Below are 25,981 nucleotides of genomic sequence, written 5' to 3'. Positions count from 1 at the left end.
ATTCTCATTACAACTGTTTATAGAAATGAAAATCCAAAAATATTATTTCATCCAACAATTAGATTTAACTTTAACTATTCAATTTTACATATGTATATATCTGTGTGGTACATATATGAGTCTGTATACGTCACATCACTTCATAATAATGAGATACAGACCTTAAACGCATGAGAAACGGAACTTTAATACCGTGATCGTAACAAAAACGATTTCTGTTCCGTCCACGTGAAATCAGTCGTAAATTCACAGTAGTTGTTTCCATTGTCAAAAAGTTTTGTTGCGTGCATCTAAGTTGCGCGCGTGGCCGTTCGAGGAAGAAGACTTTCGTGCCTTCCACGCCGGGCACCCGCCACTTTATCATGATCAAATTATTCTCGTTAAAACAGGCGAAAAAGGATGGCGAGTCGCCGAAAGCTGGTACCCAAAAGAAGGCATCCGCAGCACAACTGAGAATCACAAAAGGTTTTTTGACGGCCACTCATACTCCAACATCTATTTTGTTTGTTAGCTTTGCTCTCTAAATACTTTATTTAACGTACACAAAAAGTGGAACACGTCGCTTGCGACAAAATCACGAAATGTTTCGTTTAAGATTTTCACCTTGTTGCTGTTAGCGTTTGTAACTGTTAAAGTGTTTGTTCATTTTTATCAATACTCATTCTACATGCATATACATATGTATGTTTTATATTTAGTTCTCTGGTTTTATTGTTTGGTGCATGTATTTAAGAAATTTAATGTTAAGCTTTGAAAGCATTTAGTTCATATCAAAGCAAATTTCTTTAATATATTTTGAGAAGTTTCTGTTTTATCTAGACATAAATGAACTCAATCTTCCAAAAACCTGCGGGACAGAGTTTCCTGATCCAGATGACCTACTTAATTTTAAATTAATCATTTGCCCAGATGAGGTAAGAGAACAATTTTCTTCTTTTCTCTTTTTAATAAATAATTTGATAATGGTCTTTTTATTTTTAGGGATTTTATAGAGGTGGTAGATTCGTTTTCAGTTTTAAAGTTGGGCCAAATTATCCACATGAACCACCTAAAGTAAAATGTGAAACACAGGTCTATCATCCTAACATTGACCTTGATGGCAATGTGTGTCTTAACATTTTGAGAGAAGATTGGAAACCAGTCCTAACAATTAACTCTATCGTATATGGATTGCAGTATCTTTTTTTGGTAATTACTTATATTAATATACTGTTGAACATGTTTGAACAAATAGATAAAAATCTTACGAATTGAAAATTATTTGCTTAGGAGCCAAATCCAGAAGACCCTTTAAATAAAGATGCCGCCGAAGTCTTGCAAAATAATAGGAGAGCGTTTGAGCAGAACGTAGCGAAAGCAATGAGAGGTGGCTATGTCGGTTCGTTTTACTTTGAACGGTGTCTCAAGTGACATTATGGTTCACTTTATCCGAGAATACATTGAGGAAAACGGAGCGAGAGTAGAACTTCTCCCCGCTCTGAATATGATCCTCTTGTCTATCTTGTTTATTTTAACGGGCCTCTTTGCGTCTTTACGAGTGCTTCGTATCTTTGGCCAATAAACCATTGGTAAAACAAAGAAAAAATGCCACAGATGCGCTGTCTTCTCGGAGTGGGATACTTATTTCTTTATTTTTTCCCTCAAATATTAACAAAGAATTGAAGGTTGCACTTACATTTGCAAATTTTGTAATTCGAACAACTGGTAAATACGGTATGAAACGTAGTAATGGTAGCGATTGTTAACAATTTTTTAATATACCAGTGAATTCAGATGAGGAAAAGAAAGTTAATGATTAAAATTGTCGCAATTTGTATAAAAGAAAATTACTAATAATATAATAGAATTTCGATTCGACAATTTAATCGTGATCGCTATTGCTTTAATCGTGTTAGGGAGAATGTATATATGCGTGCATGTATTTATATAAAATTCTGCAAATGTATTTGCAATATCAATAATTGTCAAGACCTTTCATAAATGTATCTCCGCCCTGAGGATTACTTCGCAGGATACGAATTATTTTCCCTAAATGGGTACGAATATCCTGCCAAGCTCTTCATTTGAAATCACGTAACTTATGTATCGATCGAAAGTGGAATATAAGGCTGTTAACGAAAAAATTTTTACGTTCCGTTATTTATCCTCTTTCTAATACAACTTGATAATTTTCAGTCGGATATACATCATAAGTAACATTATAATCATATAAAATTGGTATTAAATTTAGTTTTATTCTTTTAAGCAAATCAATAAAAAACATTCAATAATGCATTGTACAATTTTATACAAAAAAGTACTTATTGTAGCTAGTGTCACTAGTTTATAAACCTATCCAGCTGATAGACATTGTACACGACATATTTAAAGACATAATGTACAGTGACATAATTTTCTAACAATTTCATTGTTCCTTTCGAAACTTTTATTCGATTTATATTAATAAAATCAAGGCTAAAAATTTGTCAATTAAGTAATTTTTAGTTAGCATTAATTTATTATACTTTAGTACAGTGTTTACGAAACTTACAAACTAGAGAAGCGTCCTAGCCTCGATCCAATTTGCTTTCTTTAAATTAGGTTCCATCCGCGTCGAGCGTGTTTGAAGGCACTTTTTCGAGCGCTTCAAGAGCGACCGAACTACTTCCTCCTTTATCACCTTTCGTTTTTTCCCTCTACCCTTTCTTTTTCTATTGGGTACATACATACATTTACATGCGTTCTTCCATACTTTTTTCATTTGCACGTACAATATCTGTTCTTTTTTTTCGTAAAAAAAAAAGATTCGATCGCGCTGGACGATGGACTGACGTAAGCTCGGCGAAGAAGCACAGATGATTTGGAAATCGAGATCAGAACATATTCCCTGGAATCTGGAAATCGAAATACACGATAAAAAATATTTTTTATATCGAAAAATATATAAATTTCATGTTAAACTCTATTCTAGACATAGGTTCCTCTGGCATGAGAATTCCTATTTGCATTAAAAAGAAGGCGTGCTTGTTCGCAGATTCCATCGTAAAACAGATTTCGAAACGCTCGAAAGGATGCTACCATTGTTGTAATTTACAAGGCTATAGACTTGAAATATTAGTAACACGTAAACAAACGAACTGAATCTTTTTCGTATTCTATTTAGTTCATATAGCTCGGTATTCAAACGGATTGGGAATATGTATTGCATTGTCAAGGATAGTTGACTCGGATGCTTCACAATTTATTTACTTACTTAAGCTAAAAATATAAACGATCGGGAGTCTATCCGCTCAGAGGCGTGCCACCGAAATTGAACGACGTAGGTACAGTTTGCGAATGAAAAGCATAACCTGAAACAATGAATAATATATTGCATTAAATTATTTCTTATATGGGATTGTATTATTTTCAATGTTAGCCAAATTGTGGCTCACGAAACAAATGTGACTCTTGCAGACATTTAATGTGGCTTGTACCGAGGACTAAGGAAAGGCGAAAGAACATGCAATATCGATTTAATTGAAGCTATAGCTCTGTAATATTTCTAAGACACAAAATATGACTTACGTCATAATAAGGTTTAACCACCAGTGTCCTTTTTAAGGTCTATATACATTAACATAACGTCACTGTCGCGTCAACGGCACGTAGGGTCTCCGTAGATCGTAGGACGTACATTCGGCAGCGGAACCAGTGCTATAGCCTTTAGGACAGTTTATAGGGTATAGCGAAAGAACTCTCGACGCAGGTAGTGGACCCTAAACATCAGACCTACCGCTTCGGTGTCAAACGTGGACCCCTGAGCTCCCTGTTTTTATACGCTTTTCTTTATACCCTGTCTTAAAGACTACAGCACTAGTTCCCCTGCTGAACGTGGAACTTTTTTTATTAGGGTTCCCGATAAAAATTTGAAACATCTCCTTCGTAGATCTAAGTTATATGCATGTAGAAAGTTTCAGCAAGTTCGATTAATGTTGCCATGAGTTACCAGCGATTAGAGATGTGAAAAATCAATTTTTGACGATTTCCGGTCTGCAACTGAGATAAATTGAACGATGTGTCTAACATTTTTATGCTTTCACCAATTTTTATGAAACTGCGTCTAACTTAGATAGATCCATAAATAGGACGTTTCAAATTTTTATTGAGGACCCCAATAAAAAGTTAAAAATCATGCTCTTTTTTCGTCGAGAATCTGACTTTTTGTTACATATTACATGGGAAACAAAAAATTAAGCTGTTTGATCCAATATTAAAACAGTTATTCTATTTTGAATTGTGTCCGAATATTAATGGAAGTAACTACACATAGATCAAGACCATAGAGACGATTCGAGAAACATACCTCCGCTCTGCTCAATTCTTTTACTTTCAACGGCTGCTTTACGTTGGTCTGCTAAGAGAATAACTTCCTGTAACGCTTTTTGCTGTTCTGCAGTTAAATGGCCAGTTAATGCTCTATACCAGACCATGTCTGTTCTTTCGATATCTAGAAATTTCCGATATTTAAATAAACACTTAAATCGTTTAAGTGTCTTAAAAATACAATAGATTACTCACTTTGCATTACTTCTTTAAAGACGACGTATTCATCTTGATTCATATCATCGGAATCCAAAGGGGTGGTGTAACATTCAAGTGGAGTTTCCTCATTGGCATCGTACTCGGAATCATCGCCGTCATCGTCCGATCTGTGATCACCATGCCCGTCTTGAATTGAAGATGATACGGTAAAACCATGTTGCGTAGACGACCTCGTCACCTTTTCTTGTAACTTCTCCAAATATTCTTGACTAGCATCATCGATTTCATCTTCATCTGATGACAGCACCTCTACAAAAATATGCGTGGGTTATTACTAGTTTTTTCAAAAATAAAAGAGAAAATAAATGGAAATAAAAGTACTAAACAAAAGAGGTGTTGAGGACCCAGTGATCGGGACAGGTCGGGAACACATCAGGTCGGGACGCGACGTGAAATTTCGGGATTCCCGAAAATGTCGAGATTTTCAAGTATGTTTAGAATTCCTAAAATTTCGAGGATGTGATTACCGTTGTGAGACTGGACGAAATCAATCGTGGTGTGAAATTTTCAATATTTTAAGCGTTCTCAAAAATCAGATTATAAAATGTATTCACTTATTTTTATTTTTACTTATTTAATTTGTTAGCGTAGTTATAAATGTTGGAAAACGTGGAAACAATATACCAAATAAGTAATAATCAGTATTTTTGAACGAAAATTTCAAATAAAATATCATGATTATTATCTCTCGAATGTTTTCGAGAAGCCCGAATATTTTCGGGATTCCCGAAATTTTCGAGAATCCGTCCCAACCCCGAGGAAAATTCTTGTCCCGACGCAATGCGATATCTTCAGCTATTTTCACCTCTATTAAAAAATATTACCTTCGTCAATATCACTATCATCTTCTTCGTTTTCTTCGTCATCGGTATCTGAAGCTTTTGCTGCATAAGCTCTTTTGAGTCCATCGAAAAGTAAAATTAAAGATGGGATAATTTGCTGAGCACATTCATTTACCGCTGGTGGTCTTGCCGGACCCATACTAATTAAAGTACATAATCCAAGTACGCATAACTTCCTGTCATGCAATCTAAACAATATAAAAAAAAGAATTATATAAATATTAGTAACTACAAATTACAAAGTATAACACAAGATATGAAACGGTAATCAAAGAGCTAAAAATAATTACCCCAAGAAGCAATCCGTATCGTGTATCCATTGCTTGATAAAATGTGAAGCAATAGGCTCTGTTGATTGTCCGAAATTTCCTTGTAATCTGTCCATTGTGTCGAGACAAAGCGCTGGGTTATAATAAAGGGCCGCGATCACTACTTGCAAACACATTGTTCTCAATTCTGATGTTTTAACTTCGCGCATTAAGCGCTCCAGTACCAATTGCACGAACGAAGGTATACACTACAAATAACGCTGTATATAAAATATGATAGATCCAGAAAAGAGAATAATGAAACACTTATATAATAATTTACCTGATCGATGTGACCTTTACATTGTAAAATTATTACTTCTAATAATTTGGCAGCGTGACATTCCGGGTCTTCTCCAGCATCACCGGTCAACACCTGTCACAAAAATTAAAAATAAATTTGCGAAATAATATTTGTAAACTTTTATAAAAACCTGATATCAACTCACAGCTTTACACATATTGAACATAGCCAATATATGATTTTCATTAGATAAAAATGCCGGTGTATCAACAGTAATGTAATTATGAAGTGCAGGCATCATATCTGTGAAATATTCAAAGCCATCCTTTTGAAACAATTGATACATTAATTCTAATACTTTCCACATATCTTCTGAAATCGTCTTTCCGGTAAGATCATAAACTAACGCAAGAGCTTCTTCATAAAATTCTAAAAGTACACAGGAAAACATTAATTATTATCATCGGAATTTGTTGTTTTACTTGTCGACTATCAATATTCACTTACCCATCACACTTTCCCCAAAAATGTGGGCAACAACTTGAAGAACCGTTGGTTGCAATTGCGCCATGATTTGTGGTTGATTTTCCATTACAGTTAACAACGTTTCTATTGTATTTAACAATCCCATAGCAGTTATAGCCTTTTCATCACTGCCTTCATCTGTTTCTAAAACCTGACTGAAAGTTGCAGCCTAAAAATATAGAACATGTAGGGCCTCTAGCAAACATATTTGTTAGGAATATACATTATCTTACAACAAATGAAAAACAAAAAGTTACTACTCACAAGATGTTGGCACATTTCAACTGCAATTGGCATAAGCTGTGCCGAATATGTACAAACAATTTTTTGAATAACAGTCGTTAAATCGTCATTTTCCGTTTCCCGTACGATAGTCAATAATTCAAGGGTTATAGGCTTGATTAGGGGTTCTACATATTTTTGTGCCTTCTCTTGAGCAGAGAGAAGCATCTGCAATGCAATAGCAGCTTCTACCTTAACTGGTAGGTCTTGGTCCGTTAAAAGTGCATTTGTTGTCAACCGCACAGCTTCAACTAATATTTGTTCTTGTTTAAATTTTATTTCCGAGAAATAATGCAGCACCCAACATGCTCTCGCCCTCATGTGTCCGTGAGGACTGTTAAATTCGGGAAATACGTATTGCAGTAACATTTTGTCCATTTGTTCTCTATAAACTTTTTTCTTTAACAACACGTCTGCTAAACTTCCAACCATATGCAACGCACCATCCTTTTGTCTGGGGTCAGCATTCGGACTGGTTAAGACTTCCATACAGAATTGCATAGTTTCTTGAAGCATATCTTTACGTTTTTTACAGGCTGAATGTAATAAAGTCTGCGCCGCGGTAACCGGGGACACAAAGTCTTCGAATATATCAAATTTCACCCTAATATATTCGTATGGATTATTTTTCCATAGGTCTTCGTCTGCAGCGGAATACGAGAGAATTGGGAAGAGTACATCACGAATAATCTCAAACATATGTGGCTTTAAGAATTTCCATGAATACGCATGGCTCACTCCTTGATTAATGTAATTAATTGATTGTTGAATTACTCTAGGCGATACGTATATTTTTCTTCGATATTGGTCCAGAATTTTCAAAAGAACTTCGAGTATTCCTCCGCTAAATGTCCTCAAGTACCATGTAGCGAATTCTTTGTATTCCTGGGTTACATTTCCAGGGCTTCCATATCTCTCAAACATTCTGTGTAGAATATGTAAAGCCCATTTCTTACATTTCCACCATGGCAACTCTGCTCGTTCATCGTCGTCCAGCTCTGGGTTATTAGTTTCGGGCGGAACAGGTCTATCGGCTACTTGTCTCACCACGTCCATCCATTGTGAAAATACTTCTTTCGAAATCAGATCTAAAGGAAGTGTGTACTAACACGAAGATAATACATTTTACTATATTAATTGAAACAATGACTAACTAAATGCTTAGCTATTTATATTATACCTGCGTAAGAGCGAAAAATATTTTCAGTATCTGTTTCTGTAGCAGTACTGATTGCTCCGAATTATCTGGTAGAAGTCGCAATATCAATTGGTAAATCATAGGGAACAAAAGATTCATTGCTTCATTCAGCGGGCCTCTTTCTTCTGCTTTCTTATATCTACAGAACATAAGCAATTATAATAATCATTTGTATTTTAGTCACACTATCGCTTTCAAATAAGTAAGATAAGACAGAAATACCAATAACATACTCAAAGTTTTTTACAAGTTGATGAAGTGCAAGTAAAACACCTGGCCAGCAGGAAGCATCTGAATTCTGTAAATATATTGTAATTTTGTCCACTATTTGTGTCCATCTTCCAGGAAAGTCATGTTTCACTATATTATTAACACAAACAGCCAATTGTACTCTGAATGAAAGAAAAGACAAATCAATAAAAATTATTCATAAATGCTACATACATGTACAAACAGTCTTTACAATTGAAACTACGATAAAAGAATTTACCTGATAAGTTCTGGTGCATGTACCAGAGCATCAACAATCGCATCACGGATCATTGAACGATCTTGTTCATGGATAGTAAATTTGGCTGGTCCATTTTCATTTTCTCTGTCAGCCCAATTTGTTGTAATTAAATTCTTCAAATATATAACACCTAAATTGGTATTGAATTATAATTAATTAACTCTTGTTTCTATATATAATAATTGACTTTGTTAATTACCAGCTTGTCGTACAGGCATGTCTCCTGCAGTCATTACCACTTGGAGCAAAGTTGGTGCAAAACCAATAATTTTGTGAATCTGGAAATATATTACATGTTTAATCAAATCCTCTACCGTATTTAATGATTAAATATAGAAAGTGGTGCTATATCATTTGTACGATGTATATTGCATCTAAGATGTGCATATATTAATTTAGGGTTATGCTATAGGAAGTTACAAGATTTAAGAATAAATTAAACGTATAAAGAATTATGAATACAAACATATTTTTAATATAAAATACAGAAAAGTTACATGTAAAGAATTGGATTCAGATAATTATGAATTTGGTTAAAGGTCATTCTCATTTAAAGTTAGTAAAACAGGACTAAAATGTTAGTTTGAAGTAAATGAAGAAATAATTTATTTTTGCAAACAGTCTTTAACTAAATTAATTCTATATATAATATATGCATGCATGTACATGTATATATATATGTACGTTAAAAACTGGGTAATCAAGAAAGATGATAGCGAATAGGCACATGTTTTCTGTCGGAGTATCGGTCATTCGAGCACGTTTTCAATCAGTTGACCGACCTGATTCAGCTGCTCTTCAGCTTGTTTTTGTTGCGCTGGGTCGATCGTGGCTCGTAATAATTCCGTCACTTTTCGTACATCCATGTTGTAATCGGTTTCCTTGGTAGACGACGGTGAATAAATTTTTGACTCTTCTTCACGAATTCGACCCGGCGCATTCACCTCGCTACTCCCTCGTCACGTGACACAACAATATGGCAGCTAAACTTGATGTGCGTTATATCCGGCCATTAACTGCATACGAACTATATAGATGGGAATTTATATACATGAACTTGCTATTGTAATGAAAACTCTTATTACAGATGGAGCTTCGATTGCATACATTATGGCCGGTATTCACAGCAGGGATCTCGTTTGCTTCCGTACATGCCGGAAAGTGGGGACGACGCGACCATGGTGGGGACCAATAGTTGGTGGGGGTATGCAGTGATTTTCAAGATTTGTAGGCTTATTTTGGCTATACATTTCGTCAAGTTGGCAACGTTGATAGTAGCGCCAAGCCAAGTGTGACGTAGACGAACGCGGCGCTGAATCATTTGAGTTTGGATTCCAGGCGTAAACACTTTCACGTCCAATTTGTTTTCACGTACAAAGTTTAGATAGAAATCGTTTGAACCCAGAAACTATCGCGGCAATAACAAGAACCAAATTATATTTAAAAAGTAACAAAAAAACATGTATGGATTATATTGTAACAACGGACATGTTAAAATTATTTAATAATAACATGTATAAGAGGAAAGCAATTCCTGCGGAGATAGGAAATATAATTGTACAAGATGAAACAGATGACACTGACACTACAAACACTGATGACGAATAAATATATTTTTAAACAAATAAAATTACATTTCTTTTATTATTTACCTCTCCCGAATAGATTCAATTTGAAATTTACAAACACGAAAAGCATACATTATTTCTCATACATTTATGCTTTTCAAATATATACATGCATATAAATTATATTCATTACATTTACTTTCGCTCTTCATAATAATTCATTTCGTCCGATTCAAATTCAGAAATCACTAGGACGAAATGTTATGCAGGTGGCGGTGCGGAGAGCTTCGCGAAGGCGCGTGAGGAGAATAGTAGTGGGGATCGAAAAACGGGCGAAAAACAGGGGAAGCGAGCCGTGTACGGAAGCAAACGAGATCCCTGCGCAAGTATCAACAACCGATATCAAACAATATTCTTTCTTCTTGCATGAGCATTCGGGGCACTCGTTGGCACTCGTACAAAGCAGACGTGTTTTTGCATAAGCAAATAAAAACGCAATATCAGTATTCAGTTAGATTTATTCACTCGGAAGCTTGGAAACGTATATAAGAAAAATGATGCACTGCGATTTGAAAAACTGGTCAATTTTTGATTTCTTAAAATCAGAATTCATATCAAAGATTCATATGACTATCGTGTTTGGTAATACCTACTTTTTCTTATATCTTTTTCTTTAATAATATTTATGAGAAAGTTAACTTTGTTAAACAGACAATTCAGGCACTAATGCTTTAATTGTAACAAAGGATGGAATGGTATATGGAATAGGAAGTAATACCGACGGTTGTCTTGGAATTGGTAATACTCATAGCACTCTCTGTCCTATGATAATTGATGAATTGTGTCAAAAGGGCATAAAAACTTTTGCTTGTGGCAAGTCTTTTGTTTTAGCTCTGACTGATAAGGGAGAGGTGCCCGAAACTTATATTACTGATAGACGAGATCTAATATTGTCTACTAACACTATCTATATACTAGGTGTATTCATGGGGGAAGAATGGTTGGAGACGTCCACATGATGGTACTAGCTCTTTAATTCCTACTTTGGTATCGACTTTAAGTGGAACAGTAGTTATAGATATAGCATGTGGGAGTTCTCATTTTTTGGCATTAACAGTTGATGGGGATGTAAGTGTATAACGAACAATGTTCAATTTCTTTTAACAGAATCTTGAAAGAAAATATTGTATTTCTTTAAGGTATATACATGGGATAAACAGTCATCTCAACAGTATGTGTATCGTGATACATATGATATTCCTTATACACTTAAGAAAATGGATTTGTATAATAGAAAAATTGCTCATATTAGTTGTGGAAATTCATTCAGCGCAGTAGTTACAGATGATGGAGAAGTTTATCGTTGGAACTCTAACAATGAGAATGATACTTCTCAGTCTACACCATCCAAATTCACATTCCCTTCCGGAATACTGATAGGTAACATGAAAATCACGTGAAAAACCAGAACTTAAGTATCAACTGTCAATTATATCAAATTCATTTTACAGTGAAAGTCGTTTGTGGATTCGCGCATATGTTGGCATTGAGCTATAATGGTAATCTTTACGTTTGGGGTCAGAATAATTGTAGACAATTAGGTATTACTGGACATAAAAATAACGGCGGCCTAAATAAGGTAAACGTTCACATTCGTGAGTTTTACTTATATTCGAAATTAATGAACATTTCCACAGCTAAAAGTGCAAGAAATGGGAAGAGTGTTGGATATAGCCGCGTCGTACCATAGTAACATAAGTGTAGCAATGGGTAAAAATAATCAGATATTTGTATGGGGCAAGTGTCTGGCATATTGTATTAAAGTCCCAACCCTTACTCGTTTAAAATGTCTACACGATGCTTTTGCACGTTACGCATCTCCAATTGCCATGCACCAGCCGTTGATTCTCAACTATGAAGAAGAAACGAGTTTAATAGATAGCATGAAAGAAGCTTTCGATGATGCAGTATGTTATTTTTGGAAGATATTGAACAGTTACTTATCTTTTTGCACGACTTCTTGCTATACAATTTGCAGGCCACTAGCGATCTCATTATTCGAGTACATGGGAAACCGATTCACGTACATAAAGCAGTGTTAAAAATACGGTGTCATTATTTTAGGACCATGTTTCAAGAGCACTGGACGGAAAACAGTCAAAGGTAACTTTTCTCGAAACGACCGTACAGTATAATAAATACAATTTCTTACGTTTTTTTCCAGCGTTATCGAGCACGAAGAATTTTCCTATGACGTGTACAAAAGTTTTTTAAGATATTTGTACATTAACAAAGTTGAGCTACCTCCAGAAAATGCATTAGGTATAATATGCCTAATTCTTACGGACATTGAACCATATGTTTCACGAATACTATTCTTCTCTTGACAGAACTTTTAAACCTAGCTAATGCCTATTCCGAGAGTCAATTAAAAAGATGCTGTATCGAGATGATAAAAAGAGGGATTACAGTTGCAAATGTAGCGTTTTTATACAACGTATCTCTCAAATACAATAGCAAGGTATGTATGCAATATGTACTTGCTATACGTCCTTCACATTCATTGCCTACTTCCTTTCTCTAGGAATTAGAAGATTACTGCTTTAAATATGCGTTAAATCATATGACCGAGATGGTACAAACAGCAAATTTTTCCGAACTAGAAGGAAGCGTCATACAAACTTTCATAATTAAAGCTGCCAAAGCGGGCGCTTTTAGAACATAGGTTTTACTCAAATATCAATATTTACTACTTACATACTTCTAAAGATCTTAATTTTATTAATTCCGTGTAAAACTAACATCCAGAAAACATTTTTTTATGGTATTCTAAAGCAGATTATATTGTAACTTGCCTATCGCGTCCTTCGATCTGGCTAACAATACAAATCTTCACGTTATCTCATTCTTTTCTGTCATCTCAGATATTGAGTTTATTAATAAGTCATCCAATATTATCTAATTCCGTTCACATTTGTGGAATAATCAAAGTAGAACAGCAATATTTAATGAAAATTAATACTTTATTCATAGTATAGTAAAAAACGAACAATAACTGTACAAACTGTTTTCGAAATTACAATCGCTCTTTACTTTTTACAATTTTACATGTATATATATAGCCATTTTCTTCTCATACCTTATAATGCCTTATTATCTTACATCTAACAGTCTTAAATTAACATGAAAATAGTAACAAATGAGAAGTGTATTATGAAAACAGCGTAACTCTTTTTCATCATTGAAATATTAATAGTAAAGTATAATCTTATATCGAATGGAAGTAAGGCCAACGTGAAATGGAGTTGCTTGTTTCATAATAAAGGTAATGAATTCAACTTATAATTCTAATTAATTGTGCATAGATCGTTCATTTATGATTCCTCAGAATTGTTCGGTTTGATTATTACTAAAACTCTGTACAAGGAGATCGTATTTTCATTGAAAGAAATACAAAAGTTCAATTTAAATGTGCCTGACGTGAAAACTGACGATGTATTCGGCGTTCGTCCTTTGAACAGAAATGGCGAATGGATCTGTGGGATGAAAAGTAAATGCAACCAATCGTCTCGCAGCTGTGGGTGTCGTTCGACCCAACATCCCAGCGTACATTCGAAATTTCAGGAGGCCAGAATCACGAGCGTAAAATCTATAACAGCAATTGTACAGCGATTATTTTTTTATAAGAAAATTCCTTATTCACATTTATTATTAATTCAGTCACAGCGGAATTCTGGAATCTTATCTTTTTTTAGTTAGTTTTTTAATAATTTTACGTACTACAATCTGAAATTACAGATTTAGCACTGGTTTACTAAGTTAACAGATTTACATATATAAAGTTGATTAAAAAAATGCAAACGATACCGTATAGGATGTTCGTCGCAAGCCTTTGGTCGCTCCATCATGGACACCCACTTATCATCATAGGAAAATAGAGATAAATCCAGGTATGGTGAACTGGAATAAGACTGAGCGCATATCGGTAATTGAGCAAGTAATCTTTTAGTGGCTTCCGTAACGCCACCGTACCTGGCACTTACTATGGTCTGCTTAAATCTTTGCTGCAATAATCTGTTCAAAAATTACGAATGAACTATTAGTACTGCTGCATCAATTATTATGTTAATATAGAATAAATTAATGTATCAATTATTGTATGAAATATTGTGTTGAGTCTTAGATCACATTTACACATTCGCGCGAATCACGAAGCGCGTGGTGAGGCGAATGTATAATTAGTTCACTCGTCATTTGCCTCGCGGCTCACGACTTCGTCGTTCGTAGTATATTCCAGTAAACCCATATTTTTGACTCATTGTGGGTAACATTGACATTCTGTCTTAGGCTACTATTAGAACCTACCCCGTTAAGTGCATACTGCATTATTGTACGACATACCTTGCGTATATATTATTAGAAGGGGAACACATGTACTGACAGTCGCTACTCGTTCTAGCGTTCCTGAAGAAATCGCTGAAGTTTTCGAAGTGCGTTAACAACTGCGTGGACGCGTTATCGTATGCGGCTAATATTTTAGCTGAAACCATATCGTAAACGACAAGAAGCGCCGGTTGCACATTGGGTTCGTTCGCCTGAAGTGTTGCCACCTCCTCACTCGCGAATCTCACAAGAATATGATTTGTATCCAGCAATTGCATTTTCCACATTCGCAACGCGTTCAACTGAAACGTTGACTTGTTAAACAAACGTGTACATTTATTCATGAATGTCTTCGTACATTTCATAAAAAGTATTGCCTCATACTTTTTATGGAATACATATAGACTTTCGTGATTGAATCTAAAATGCTACATGGCTTTCAAATTGATACCTGGTCGAAATATTGGTAAAAGCGTCTTAATTCATAGGGATCTTTACTCGTGTCACTGATATATGCTGCTCTTTTGTACAAATAAACCAACAACTTGTGCTTAAGGCTGTTTATCATAACGTCTCGGAATGGGCGACAATTCACGCCAGGACATGCGCTTGTAATCAAATAAGCATCATCCTCTAAACAAAACCTGTCACAAATTAATTAGCATAAAAGTAAAAAGTTTATAGATCGTGAATTTGCAGAAAATGTAAAAAGGGAATTCTTTACTACCTTCCTATTGTTCTGACGTTGATGAACATACCATCAAGAATCTGAAATATATGAATAGTTTGATGCTGCACAGATAACACTGCCAGTATGTCTTTATAAAGATAAAGGCCTATAAAAAAAAAAACAATTCTTCGAATACTCTGAACGATTTTGATACAATTAAAGGATCTTACCTTGATTGTGCGATAAATATATTTTGTCCACTTTAAAATGTCTAGTATCACATAATTTTCCCCCGTGCAAGTCGACGAGATGCAGACTGTAATCTTCGAGTGGTGATCTGGGATTCGGAGTTAGCGCTTCGTTATTGGAGTAAATCTTCAAAATCAAAGTTAATATTATCGTTAGAAGTTCAAAACTTACGTATAAGAAAATACAATTCTTACTTGGTAAAAGTGTGGTCTCAATTCGTCTGGGATATGTGCAGCTGAGCCAATAATCACATATCTACCATCATCAGTGAATAGACTACATTCCCTGTTCAATTGCTCATTGCTTTGGACTACGTTCACAACCCACTTAGCCTGCAAATACATACAAATTGTTGTTTTCTTTAGCAATGAAGGCGTTTACAATCACTAGACTCAATGATTTTTATGCAAAATAAAGTATTATTTGTAGCGGATACGAAAATGCATTTTAAATAGAAATTCATTTTATCATGTAATCATAGTAATGCAGTTTCTGATATTTTATATACATCTTCATGCATGTCAATCTTTATATTTTCTAATAAATCCATAAAATTCAGTGTAGCAATTGTACCTTAAAAAATCTATTAAAAATGTTCCTTCTGATTTGAAAGCTACGCTCATCATTCTTATGCCCAATGTATTCTCCTTCGCAACCTGCTAGCAAATCAGCAGCTGCGGACGCCCCACGATATTCATAAACCTCAACGGATGTTTGATCAGCGCTGAACGCAATTAAGTATCGACCATCTGGGCTAAATTTTCTCAGGAAGCACGGAGGCTTCTCCACGTTCATCACCGTGAAATTCGGGAAGACATTCTGGTAAAATTGTCTGGCAATATGCACGTGCGTAGCTGCATAAGGGCAACCGAATGTTTCCCTACGTTTTAACCGTACAACTATGTTTTGTGGCCCGATTCTCCGTGGTCTAATGGGGCAAGGCTCTGTCACGTATTCAATTTTTCCCTCTTCCTCAGCCATCCTTGAATATCTCGGTCATAAGTTAGAACACTCAATCGGAAGTAAAAGTTATTCTTGATAGGCATAAACACTTTTGTAGATTACATTTCACGCACAAGAACAATATTTGATATTTAAAAAATTTGAATACATATGAATATTATATTACTGGCACGTATTGCAATATAATTAACTCTTTCATTATTTATGTTGTTCTAAACCTTCTTCGACATAATAGTTTCAATCAAACATTAGGCATGAGTGTTTGACAGTCGTTTTTAGGTTAGGTTTGATGTATGAGCATTGAGCTGTATAAAAACCAGTAGCAGCACCATGGACCTGTTTATAAAAATGTTTATATTACGAAAAAGAGGAATGTCTAGTTCCTTTATTCGCTTCTGTGTTACCGCTTACAGTAAAATGACTTAACAGACATATACAAACCAATTGAATCCAAACTTGAAATTAGCAGAGGAATCACAATGAAGCAAACAGGAAGTTATCTTTTGGACCTTCAGTTTTAATCCGAGACGTAATATGTCGGTCCATGGGAATCCAAGATATTTGTTTTCGTTGTGTATATACGTCAATTGACCTGTAAGTTGTAATAAGAGTACAAAAGCTCATTTCATCGAAGCGAGGCCAGAACGTCGAGACAGTTACGTGCGTATGCATTTTTTTGTTCGAAAGCGGACACAGATTGGACACAGTCACAGTATAAGAGAGAACAGTACCACTTTCTCAAAAAGCGTACCAATACCAATACCAATAATTGTCACTCGCGCATGACCGTAACCTCATGTCGATATGTCTATGCTGCAGGCAGATGGTTTGATGGGATAATTACATGAATTATCAATAATAGGTCCATAGTCCATGGATCCATATAATTATATACCAGAGATGAAAAGCCTTTCCATCTCTGTATATACCCCTCACTGTCGCGTATCCGCGTATAGTGGGAACGTTTGAATCAAACCGCGAATAGTGCTAGATGCTAGGTAACTAGCTGTTTTTTGAAAGTGATATATCAAGGAAATAAAAAATATCGTAGTAAGTACAATTAACATCTATTCGACTTCTTCTGCATCATCGACTAAATTATTACTTGCAATGTAAGTATAAATATAAATAAATTCTTCTGTGTTTTCTTACTACGCGTGTTCTAACCTCAGTGACATTCCTGTAGGATTTGTTGACTACAGATAAACAGAGCAGTATTTGTTACTTGTAAACACAGGTTACTCCATTCATATTGTTTGCAATTTAATCAGTCGAATCATGGATGATATTTTTGGAAAAGAAGATTCTGGGAATGAAAGTGATCATATTGAAGTTGAGGAGAAGGAAGAGAAGGATAGTCCTAAAAATTCTGGAATCAAAGATGTAGAATCAATGGATACAGAAAATGTGCAAGTCAAGGTATATTAGAATTGTAAACAGTGAACAGAATAGGACAAAAAGTAATCTGATTATCAATTATAAATAATTTGAAATTATGTTCATGATTAATTTTTTAATGTTGTGACCCTTTACATGTTACTTGAAAATTTTGAGAATTTCATATGTATGTATTATATCTTGTTATTTTGAAATGAAAAATGACAATTTTAAATCTACTTATAAGAACTGTGAGAATGATGTACTTTATGCTTGAATGCATTATAAAATACTCCAAGTCATTCATTAAATGTTAAATGCTAGATAGAATCTGATGCGATGAGTTCGCAGTCTCAATCTGATCCAGAGGAGATTGGATCTAATCCATTGTGTACAGTAGTGGAAGATCAATTGGAAGTGGTTAAAAATGAAAACGATAATAGAGAAGAAGAACAAACGACAGAAGATATATTCGAAAATGATATAGTATTACCTCATGCGATTCCAACGAACATTAAGGAGAGGAGAGAGAGTAAAGAGAAAAGTAAAAAGGAATTGGAAGAAGAGGAGAGAGAAAAAATGCAGTATGTGTCTATATAGAATTAGAGATGTGCGAGTACCCGAAAAACCGATTTCGGGTCGAGCTGGCAAAAAACTGAACCTGTCCGAGAACCATCGCACACTCATGACGTTCAGTCAAGCCGGAACCACCAAGTTACACAATGCGATTCAGCTGGTCGACTTGTCCGAACAACTCCCTGGGCCCGAGCAGCTTAGCGCACTCGAGTAGCTCGAGCATTTCAATTTATCGAGTTATCGCCCGGATTCGCCCGGTTTTTTGCTAGCTCGACTCGAGGATCGAGCTGCTCGGTTTCTCGGGTACTCGCACATCTCTATAGAATATTTCGATTGTTGGATTTATAGAAAAACTGGTTATATAGAAAATATAAAGAGTTCGTATAATTTGCAGAACATTGAAAGTATAATACCCATCAATAGACCGCGGATTTTAAAAAAAAATAGCATGTAGATGAAATACAAAAGATTTAATTAATATGCAAGGATACGCGAAGTATTAAAAGTGAAATGCATATTATGATTTGTAAAATACAAAAAAAATTCCTATTTAGATCTTATTTCGTATATTGACATTATAAATAGTTTAGCTTAAAAGTATACAATCTACTCATCACTATTTTTGGAGGATAAAGGAAATCTCAATTTAGATTTCACTTTCCAAATTGCCAAATGTTTAACTTTGGATAAAAATCCGCATTTTAATAATTGTGTATACATCGAAACGGATTAATTTATGCTCTAATTTTTGTTTCGCAAAACAGAGTGTTAGTCTCCAATTTTACAGAAGATCAATTAGACAGATATGAAATGTACAGAAGAGCTGCATTTCCAAAAGCAGCCATAAAGAGGGTAATTACAATTTTTCTTTTCGAAACATTGTAAACTTTCTATCTTACAACTGCGTTCTTACAGATCATGCAAACAATAACCGGTTGTTCCGTGTCACAAAATGTGGTCATTGCTATGTCTGGTATCGCCAAAGTGTTTGTTGGAGAAATAGTTGAAGAAGGTACGTCTTAAATCTTTATTTAAAAGTATGGGATTGTATAGTTTTAATTGAATGTTGAATTCAGCTCTCGATGTTATGGAGGCCCACCAAGAAACAGGGCCGTTACAACCGAAACATTTACGGGAAGCAGTTAGGAGATTAAGACTTCAAGGACAAATTCCAAATGGTCGTGCGCATAAAACATTTTTCCGACTGTGAATGCAATATGATAGCTTCAAATTTATTTCAGTTCTCTAATAAATACCCTACAACTCTAGAAATGTCCAATATATATTTTTATATTGAGTCATGTATTCAAGTATTAAGACGTATATAAAATGTATCTTAAAATAAGTAGATAATACAATTATAAAGAGTTATTTCTGATGTATCGATTAAGTTATAATGTAACGTTGTGTATTTTAGTTGTATGTATATATATTTAAAAGTCGAGAGACGCTGTAGCGTTCTGAAGGCACGTATAATTGAATACAGCGTCAAATAAAATTATCGTTTATTTCATAAGGTTAGTTTATAAATTATTTTTAATCTAAATAAGTTTCATTTACTTGTTAAAAGACTGAAAGGGATTAATATGATATGCGATTATTACTCACAGTGGTATTAGCGCACTGCTTTAGCTGCACATTTTTAAAAAATTCCGAAGTTCAATGCAAAAAGTAATTTTTAAGTTTAAGATAAGATTGAATTATACAATTATTTGCCGAACTTAATATTAAATTTTTAAAAGCAGTATGCATGAAAATCGCGAAGGAAATTTATCTTCGATCGAATTGAACTCTATCAAATCTTCTACGAATGGAACAAGTCTTGAAAATTATTTTTGTACGTTTAATAACAAGAGATGTAGATGCATGAAGGTCAGTTATTTTAAAATTAGCACGTTAGTCCCATCGTTATAATTTTGATTAATATTAATTTAACGCAATGAATCAAGTTTGATCAATTAGTAGCACGACATGATGAAAAATTTGGTCGCAGTCAGTTTTACGTGAAAAGTTCAAACAATCGTCAACGTAAATTACTTAGTTATTTGGATAAGACTGTTTATGAAAATTCTATGAAAAGTGGACGATTTCATAGAGCCACTACTTTGAATGAGGAAGAAAAAAGTGATTCTTTGTTCAGGCCAGAGATTACTAGCGAAGAAGGTAAGTAAATGATTTATTTTGTATCTTTCTCAGGGCTTGAAATCTATTTATGGAACTCTTAATTATTAAATCAATTATTTTGTGAGATGAATTTTATATATATTTAATTATATCAGTTTTCTCGAAATAACAATAATATAACAGACATAATGAATAAATTACGATTCTTTCAGAATTGAAAATTATAACAATTTAATTATTTTGAATCGATATTATTATATTGAATGTATTTTAGTGCGTGGAACGAATATTTATTGTAAATGTTATAGAAAACGGAGTGTGGGACGATTGGGGTAATTGGAGTACATGTAGTGTAACATGCGGAAATGGCCGACGGGTTCGTTGGCGTCATTGTTCGGCGAACAATTGCGTAAAAGGATTAAAGAAGGCACAAATTAAAACTTGCCACTTAAAAAAATGTGATACTAATATCCTTAACTGGCTTGGAATCAAAACTAGATAATAAATCTATTGAAAAATCCATTTCTCATTTCGCCACTGTTTTATTTCAATCTCAATAATTGCAGTAGAACCATAAGGTTGCCTGAAGTACTTGAACTCAAGTAGTACAAAATTACAGAATACTGATTGGTTACAAAAAGGTGTTTGCATACCTTTTAAAACGGACGTAATACAAATGTTTTCTAACATTAACACAAGTAACATAATTTTGTATGGCATGCTAGAAGACTTAGTTTATATAATGTGTAAAAAATTTTGTAATAAGCTAAGTCTTCTCACGTCTCAAAGAAAATACATGGTTGTGTACATTAAATTAAATAATGTTTACAACAAATTTACAGAAATTTACAATGTTTACCTAATATTATTACGTGATTTACATGATTATTTACACTATGAATACAATATTTACAAAAACTTGGGCATATTTACAAGTTTTCTGTGTTACTCGCGTCGGAATCATCAGACTGATCCAACCAATCACCACTGTTGTCCAAAATATCGTCAGTAATGTGGTCGAGTTGACACAACTTGGTTTCCTCGTCTATTATGTGACAAATTAAATTTTGCCACGATTCGGTGGACACATTTTCGATAGCTTCATTGACTAATTGCTGGATATCAGCCAACTTATATGTTATGTTCCGCGCTGTAATATAATCTTTAAGTTTTGTCCATGCTAACTCGAGGGGGTTGAGTTCACTGTGATAAGGGGGAAGGCGTAGCACAATATGACCATGTTGTTTTGCATACTCATCAATTACATAATTGTTTTCTGGACGCTTATGCTTTCCAGTTAGCCCAATCAATTGTGCTTTTACATAGTGAGGATTCACCTTTTCCCCCTTACCCACCAGCCACGTGATAATATCATTTTTTGTCCAACTCAAGGTTGGATATTTTTCGATTTTGACGCTATGATGTGCAGCGTTATCTATTACAATAATTGCCCCGTCTTGTAACATGGGCAAAAAACTGCGAAACCAATCGAAAAATATGTCGCCGTTCATCTCGTTGCGGTAATCGAGAGAATTTTTCTTCGCCTCAAAGCAGAGGAGGGTTCCAGGTACAAACCCGTCTGATGATACGACGTGTCCTATTATTAGATGTTTTCCCTTATCAGAGGGCTCAGTTACCCCTGTCGACAGCCGCCTTTCTGTGACATTTCTTGGACAGGTAAAGATCGTGTCAAACAAAATTTTCTCTCCGCAGTCTTCGACTTTCACGAACGTTTCACCAATCCCGTTCTCAACTTTTGTAAGAGATGGGAAAATCGGTATAAATAACGTTTCACCAACGTAATATATAGGACGCCCCTGTGCTCGGTAGGCTTGAATTTGCTGAATATAGTTCTGACGCCAAGCAACAACATGATCTTTTTCTATCAAAGCGCTATTACGCGCACAAGTTATAAATTTAAAGTCCATGCGCTTTAATAATCTATATAACGACGATTCGCTGAACGTAGGAAGATCTGCGTTATTGTTTACGGCTTCCAAAATTTTCCTCGTATTCGGGATCTCCCTACGAAACCAAAATTCATGTATCGTCTTCCGAATAGCACATATGTCTGCCTCAGACATTTTCTCAAAAATGTTGAGGCGTGGCCTCTTCTTGTTTGGCGATGTTACGGCGCCTGTCGATTTGTATTCTGCGATTGTTTTTGAAATTGTCAGCCGGCCAATTCCCGTTTGTTGAGATAGCACCTGTAGCATGGGCTTGTACTTTATGCCCGGATTTCGGGTCTTTATATCTTTATATAAATTTATAATCTTCATCTTTTGAGAAGATTCAACGAACTACAAAAAGAAAAAAGTTTTGTATACGTAAGTACGCCACAAAGCCATGATTTTAAATATGTATTTTATATAAAGGACAAAGGAATATTTCGCGCTTAGAATATCGAAGTGCAAGGTTTAAAAGTATTGCTCGGCCTTGAGCATTAGGATTAAATTCGCATCCGTTACGATTATAGCCGGTTATAAGAAACGGTATAACATCTCTTAGTCTGGCGAGCCGTCGCGAAAGATAAATAAACACCGTCTGCCTGTCGAAATCGCCAGTGTTCGTGTAACGCATTCGAATTTTCAGTAACATATACATATATGTAGGAACAATATTAGACAGAAAAGAAGAAACTAATCTGGCGAATACGCCACGTTTGTTTGTTTTTCTTTCCAGAGATCGACGTTAAACGAGACATGGAGCAGACCTCGCTGCACATACGGACGTTACGGCACAATAATAAATATTAAGTTCCGAAATTGCGAAAACTGATTTTTGTATACAGATTCTGCGAGTGACCGGTGTACCGTTCGCTCAATAAACAATTATTTGTTATTTCAACCGAAATTCAACGAGTTGTTATTTTGCGTACCCCGCTTCTCCTTTCCTCCAGACTCATTCGATTAGTTAGATTAAGTTTCCTAACACAGCAATGATACATGTTAGTAATCTCTTACCTTCCCTGATGGATTCTTTTTGGGTGGAGGCACAGTACATGGTTCAGAATCATCCTCCATTTTCAAATGTATAGTAGACTGCATAATAAGTACAAAAGTCTTTCAAAGAGCTTTTGCTTAATTACGTACTCTCGACGCTCTCACTTCAAACACCCGTTACGATGGTTAGGTTAGGACGCTCTATCACAGTGCTCCAGTGGTTTACTGGTTTATTGCGTTTATTGGGAGTCCCAATCCCAATTTGGGACTTGCAGTTTGCACTGTAAACTATAACATACCAGAGCACATGGCTTATATGCAATATTATGCATGCGTTGGGAAGTGGCGGAAGTGACCAATGAGGGCGATGATGCGCAGAATGAACAACTGGTTTTCAAGCGCTTATGGACTCTCCTGATTCTTTATTCGAATAATGAACAACGTTTCGTAAAACGAACGTCCGGATAGCCGACTAATATATTGGACCAAACAGCATCACTTTCCGTGGGATGCTGGAAGACTTAGTTTACTATGTAATGTATAAAAAAATTCGTTAACAATTTTCATTGTTCAAAGTCGCGAGTAAAAAGTAAATGTCGCGTTACTTTTTTCCTAATCCAATTTCATTACTCTATTATACAAATTTAAAAATAATATAAATTTAAATAAGAATCTCTAATTACCTAGGAATTAAGTGTATATATTTATATAAATGTACAGAATGCATATTTAAGTATAGATATATGTATATTGACTGACTATTCGGAAATTTTTATCGCCGTATTTTTTTAAATTCTTTAAATCATTCAACTTATCGGGAAATAGAAATTTTAATTGATTATTCACTCAATTTCGTGTGATCAGATTCAGACAAGCCGACTTAAACGAATTTCTTTTATTTAGCCAACTCAGACACATTTTTTTATATAGCCGATTGCGTCAACTATATACGTTCTTGTTCAGATCACTGTATAAGAACTTTTCGTTAACGTCAATAGTTTACGAGTAATTTGCAAAAAACTGTTTTTTCGTTTTTCGTTAATAACTCATTAACTATTGACGTTAGCGAAAAGTTTCTACATGGAAATTGTAGATCTCGTCGTTCTCTATAAGAAAGGTCGTATGTAATTTTTCCGTAGGTCCAACGGTTTAGGAGTTATTGAGGAAAAACGAAATTTTTTGTCAAAAATTCGCTGTTTCGACGATGCCATTTCGTTTTGCCGACGACGGTCGGATTTCGTCAATGCCAATAAAATGTCATATAATCATACGTAACTTGTTAAATATTGAAGTTAGAAGACAAACAACTTTTATTTGAAGTATTTTTCGATATTTTGATAAAAAAAAAATTATTCGTTATACGTTATTAGACATCTGAACCCTGATTCTGGTAACCAGGATACACGTATTGTCGTACGAAAATGCTCTTGTTCGATACAAGTTCTCTTTATTATAAGTTTTCGTTATTTAAAATTGATATATCTTTTACATGATTAGACGAGAATTGTTCAAATTGTTCAACGTTTAGAGTAGGACACCAACGTTTGCGATAGAAGAGAGCAAAAAAAGTTCTTCATAATATCTATACATTTCGAAGCATGTATATTTACACTTCTTACGTTGACAGTTCTTCTTATTGTAAAGTCAAATGATTAACTTCTGATTCCATTTCCAGTAGGACTCGCTAACGATCAGTTCAGTTGATTTCAGCCAAGATTTCAGTACCAGTCTAATTACGATGACGAGTAGAAGAAACTGACGGGCAGTAGAAACGGCTACGGCGCCAAGCTGTATAACATTTTCAGTCGTAGAGACCGTGTTCAAAGTGTATAAGAAATATTTGAAACAAACGTGGTGCAACAACATGGGAAACATAAGCGAACTTCGGATCAAAGAGTTCAGCGGCGAACATTTTACGAACGTGATTTTCTCGCCGAATTGTGCCGATTTTAAGATGAAATTTTCGAGATATTTCATATTGAACTTGACATAATTCGGAGAGAAGTTTTGCAGGATCTCAGTTGATGAGAATTCAAACCTTTGTAGTACTTTACATTATATGTATGATAATTTTCCGTCTCCGATTTACTTTCGACACGATAACGATAGGCTTGATGAAGTCCTTGACGAAATTCAACTTTAACAATAACAGCCAATCATGAAAGATGGAAAATTATATCATACATATAAAATAAAGTAACACAGACATTTGGGTACCTCGACCGCCAAGAAGGTGGAGAAATACTTCGAGAATGTGGCCAGACACAAGATTCGGTTCAGATATGAGGGTGAACGAGACGATCAGAATATAACAATGAATATAAAAGATATATATATAATCAGTAACTTGAATCAGTCTTGTATATGCCAATCTGTGTGCATGATTGGTATATAGAATACTGGTTCGATTTGCTGTTGAACGACGCCGTTGATGACGGTACCGGATGGATCACAGATTCTGAATTACAATCCTAGAGGTAATTGAGAAATGCAGGATGATGGATGGTGCCGAACAGAAACCCATGGTAATACCATTTGATTCTGTAAGACAATGTATTATAATTGAGAATAAAATTTCGGAATAGTCAGTCACCTTCCAATTTCTTCTTTTAATAACAAATTGTAATAATCGAATATTTCTACACAGTGGTCGTGA

The 25,981-nt window shown here is 34.8% G+C and overlaps 7 protein-coding genes across 9 annotated transcripts; 4 read left to right on the top strand and 3 right to left on the bottom strand.

The window, feature by feature from the left end:
* The first annotated feature begins 188 nt into the window (after positions 1 to 188).
* Positions 189 to 2,123, top strand: UbcE2M (NEDD8-conjugating enzyme UbcE2M). The gene is made up of 4 exons (XM_018026130.2): positions 189 to 465; positions 820 to 914; positions 982 to 1,188; positions 1,270 to 2,123. Exons 1-4 carry the CDS (start codon positions 363 to 365, stop codon positions 1,408 to 1,410), a joined length of 546 nt encoding a protein of 181 aa, XP_017881619.1. The 5' UTR covers positions 189 to 362; the 3' UTR covers positions 1,411 to 2,123.
* A 351-nt stretch (positions 2,124 to 2,474) lies between these two features.
* Positions 2,475 to 9,434, bottom strand: msk (importin-7 msk). Its single transcript, XM_018026129.2, has 15 exons — positions 9,256 to 9,434; positions 8,673 to 8,751; positions 8,453 to 8,603; positions 8,196 to 8,354; positions 7,945 to 8,101; positions 6,747 to 7,868; positions 6,465 to 6,651; positions 6,163 to 6,386; positions 5,997 to 6,089; positions 5,696 to 5,922; positions 5,388 to 5,593; positions 4,540 to 4,812; positions 4,325 to 4,468; positions 3,233 to 3,329; positions 2,475 to 2,873 (listed from the first exon to the last, which is right to left on the bottom strand). The coding sequence occupies exons 1-14, from the start codon at positions 9,337 to 9,339 to the stop codon at positions 3,262 to 3,264; spliced, it is 3,174 nt and encodes a 1,057-aa protein (XP_017881618.1). The 5' UTR covers positions 9,340 to 9,434; the 3' UTR covers positions 2,475 to 2,873; positions 3,233 to 3,261.
* A 780-nt stretch (positions 9,435 to 10,214) lies between these two features.
* On the top strand, positions 10,215 to 12,941 carry LOC108625821 (RCC1 and BTB domain-containing protein 1-like). Its single transcript, XM_018026122.2, has 10 exons — positions 10,215 to 10,683; positions 10,753 to 10,952; positions 11,020 to 11,169; positions 11,241 to 11,481; positions 11,553 to 11,680; positions 11,739 to 12,008; positions 12,080 to 12,204; positions 12,266 to 12,363; positions 12,432 to 12,562; positions 12,626 to 12,941. The coding sequence occupies exons 1-10, from the start codon at positions 10,596 to 10,598 to the stop codon at positions 12,764 to 12,766; spliced, it is 1,572 nt and encodes a 523-aa protein (XP_017881611.1). The 5' UTR covers positions 10,215 to 10,595; the 3' UTR covers positions 12,767 to 12,941.
* A 104-nt stretch (positions 12,942 to 13,045) lies between these two features.
* On the bottom strand, positions 13,046 to 16,839 carry abo (de-etiolated protein 1 abo). Its single transcript, XM_018026121.2, has 9 exons — positions 16,748 to 16,839; positions 15,917 to 16,642; positions 15,538 to 15,675; positions 15,325 to 15,469; positions 15,152 to 15,260; positions 14,876 to 15,068; positions 14,443 to 14,726; positions 13,909 to 14,115; positions 13,046 to 13,690 (listed from the first exon to the last, which is right to left on the bottom strand). The coding sequence occupies exons 2-9, from the start codon at positions 16,322 to 16,324 to the stop codon at positions 13,507 to 13,509; spliced, it is 1,668 nt and encodes a 555-aa protein (XP_017881610.1). The 5' UTR covers positions 16,325 to 16,642; positions 16,748 to 16,839; the 3' UTR covers positions 13,046 to 13,506.
* A 425-nt stretch (positions 16,840 to 17,264) lies between these two features.
* On the top strand, positions 17,265 to 19,775 carry Taf11 (TATA-box binding protein associated factor 11). Of its 3 annotated transcripts, none has more exons than XM_018026126.2 (6): positions 17,265 to 17,356; positions 17,544 to 17,725; positions 18,008 to 18,267; positions 19,024 to 19,111; positions 19,175 to 19,271; positions 19,336 to 19,775. In XM_018026126.2, exons 2-6 carry the CDS (start codon positions 17,585 to 17,587, stop codon positions 19,467 to 19,469), a joined length of 720 nt encoding a protein of 239 aa, XP_017881615.1. In that variant the 5' UTR covers positions 17,265 to 17,356; positions 17,544 to 17,584; the 3' UTR covers positions 19,470 to 19,775. The 3 variants fall into 3 exon arrangements, with proteins under 3 accessions (XP_017881615.1, XP_017881614.1, XP_017881613.1); XM_018026125.2 differs by having other exon boundaries at positions 17,327 to 17,418; XM_018026124.2 differs by having other exon boundaries at positions 17,327 to 17,418; positions 17,493 to 17,725.
* Positions 19,776 to 19,925: 150 nt separating this feature from the next.
* On the top strand, positions 19,926 to 20,904 carry LOC113464440 (thrombospondin-1). The gene is made up of 2 exons (XM_026814246.1): positions 19,926 to 20,422; positions 20,692 to 20,904. The coding sequence occupies exons 1-2, from the start codon at positions 20,332 to 20,334 to the stop codon at positions 20,883 to 20,885; spliced, it is 285 nt and encodes a 94-aa protein (XP_026670047.1). The 5' UTR covers positions 19,926 to 20,331; the 3' UTR covers positions 20,886 to 20,904.
* A 1-nt stretch (position 20,905) lies between these two features.
* LOC108625801 (uncharacterized) lies at positions 20,906 to 23,901 on the bottom strand. Its single transcript, XM_018026086.2, has 2 exons — positions 23,347 to 23,901; positions 20,906 to 22,683 (listed from the first exon to the last, which is right to left on the bottom strand). The coding sequence occupies exons 1-2, from the start codon at positions 23,428 to 23,430 to the stop codon at positions 21,313 to 21,315; spliced, it is 1,455 nt and encodes a 484-aa protein (XP_017881575.1). The 5' UTR covers positions 23,431 to 23,901; the 3' UTR covers positions 20,906 to 21,312.
* Positions 23,902 to 25,981: the final 2,080 nt, after the last annotated feature.

Source organism: Ceratina calcarata, unplaced genomic scaffold (genome assembly GCF_001652005.2).
Source record: "Ceratina calcarata isolate Rehan_Ccalc_2016 unplaced genomic scaffold, ASM165200v1 scaffold371.2, whole genome shotgun sequence".
NCBI classification, from domain to species: Eukaryota; Metazoa; Arthropoda; class Insecta; order Hymenoptera; family Apidae; genus Ceratina; species Ceratina calcarata.
The sequence above is the reverse complement of the archived record's forward strand: the minus strand, read 5'-3'. Positions and strand labels throughout refer to the sequence as shown.